The 1,576-nt window shown below is 63.9% G+C and overlaps 1 protein-coding gene across 1 annotated transcript in view; it reads left to right on the top strand.

Moving 5' to 3' along the window:
• The window catches only part of LOC103772059 (ubiquitin-like modifier-activating enzyme 1), a gene marked incomplete at both ends in the record, with an annotated part of 3,514 nt that extends 1,959 nt beyond the window's left edge, over positions 1 to 1,555 (top strand). Inside the window, 6 exons of the mRNA XM_008939376.1 lie at positions 70 to 134; positions 270 to 453; positions 530 to 604; positions 907 to 1,093; positions 1,271 to 1,380; positions 1,469 to 1,555. Of these exons, the coding sequence (XP_008937624.1) occupies positions 70 to 134; positions 270 to 453; positions 530 to 604; positions 907 to 1,093; positions 1,271 to 1,380; positions 1,469 to 1,555 (708 nt within the window). The remainder of the gene's footprint in view (positions 1 to 69; positions 135 to 269; positions 454 to 529; positions 605 to 906; positions 1,094 to 1,270; positions 1,381 to 1,468) is intronic.
• Positions 1,556 to 1,576: the final 21 nt, after the last annotated feature.

Raw genomic sequence — 1,576 nt, 5'->3', positions numbered from 1 at the left:
GCCTCTGGGCTTGGGGTCCCGGGGGACATTGGGGGTTCCTCATGCTCAACCCCTGCTTCCCCTCCACAGTGGGCCCGCAATGAGTTTGAGGGGCTCTTCCAGCTGCCCGCTGAGCACGTCAACCGGTTCATAGAGTGAGTGGTCCTAGGGGAGTGGTGCCAGGAGAGGGGCTGCCAGCCCTGCCAGGCTTGGGCAGAGGGAGGCAGGCGGCTGCATCCTGCCAAGAGTGTCCCACAGGATTGCTCTCAGACCAGCACCTCGTTTTACAGAGACCCGGCTTTCCTGGAGCAGCTGCCGGTGGGGAAGGCCGTGGAGGTCCTGAAGGAAGTGCAGAGGAGCCTGCGGGAGCGGCCGCGGGACTGGGGGGACTGTGTGCGATGGGCCCGCAAGCACTGGCAGAGCCGCTACCATGATGGCATCGCCGAGCTGCTGCACACCTTCCCCCCGGAGCACGTGAGACCCCCACCCTCTCCCCTCTACCAGCCACCAGGCGGTGTCCCCAGGCCTGACTCTGCTCTCCCTGTGACAGGAAACCAGCCCAGGTGTCCCCTTCTGGGCAGGGGACAGGATCTGTCCCCATCTGTTGACGTTTGACCCCGACAAGGTGAGAGCAAGGGAGAGCTGAGCCTGTGCCAGGGTAGGGTAGATGCTGGACCATAGTCCTGCTCCATTTGCCAGAGCCTGTCCAGGGCTGCCAGGTCCTGGGCTGGGTCTGTCCCCAGCCTCCAGGAGCAACTCTGGGGGCAGCCCATGCACACTTTGTGGCCAGAGAAGGGAGAGAGGCACCTCTATCTCCACCTTGGGCCAAAGCCAGGCTGCTCTGCCGGCTTGTGGCAGTGCAGGTAGCCATTGGCATGGCCTTGGACTTGTGGACAACCCTTGCATGGCCCCTGCTCTGTCCCCCAGGACACCCACCTGGAGTACATTCTGGCTGCTGCCCACCTCTTTGCCCAAGCACACAAGGTGCCACCACGCAGTGACCGGGCGGCTGCCCAGACCATCCTCCGCAGCATGGTCCTGCCACCCTTCGTGCCCCAGGAGAGGCTCCAGATCCCCCTCACAGAGGAGCAGGAGGAGGCTCAGGTGCCTGCAGGTGAGGCTTCTGGTGCCCCTTGATCCCCCGGGGCACGTCCCTGGGTCCAGCCTGGTGTTGATGGGTCTTCGATGCTGCTCATACCTGCCCCAGCACCCAGGAGGACCCAGGTCAATAAGGGGGGGCATCGTACCATGCCCCCACAGTGCCATGGCGCCGGGGTCTCTGTGCCCTCAGACCACAGGCGGCTGGCAGAGCTCACCCAGGACCTAGTGCAGCAGAGGCAGGAGCTGGTAGGGAGCGAGGAGGTGCAGGTGCCTCTGATGGAGCCCATCCACTTTGAGAAGGTACCTGGGGTTGGGCAGAGTGCCCTGCTCAGCTTAGGGAGGTTGGTGTCTCCACGAGATGTTGATGTCCCCATGTCCTTCCCCACAGGACAACAACATCCACATGGACTTCATCACAGCGGCGTCCAACCTGCGTGCAGAGAACTACGGGATCCCTCCTGCTGACTGGCTGCCGGTGTGGAAGGCAGCCCACGGG

The sequence above is a fragment of the Merops nubicus genome, unplaced genomic scaffold (assembly GCF_000691845.1).
Source record: "Merops nubicus isolate BGI_N331 unplaced genomic scaffold, ASM69184v1 scaffold39364, whole genome shotgun sequence".
NCBI classification, from domain to species: Eukaryota; Metazoa; Chordata; class Aves; order Coraciiformes; family Meropidae; genus Merops; species Merops nubicus.
This window is presented reverse-complemented; position numbering and strand designations above follow the sequence as displayed.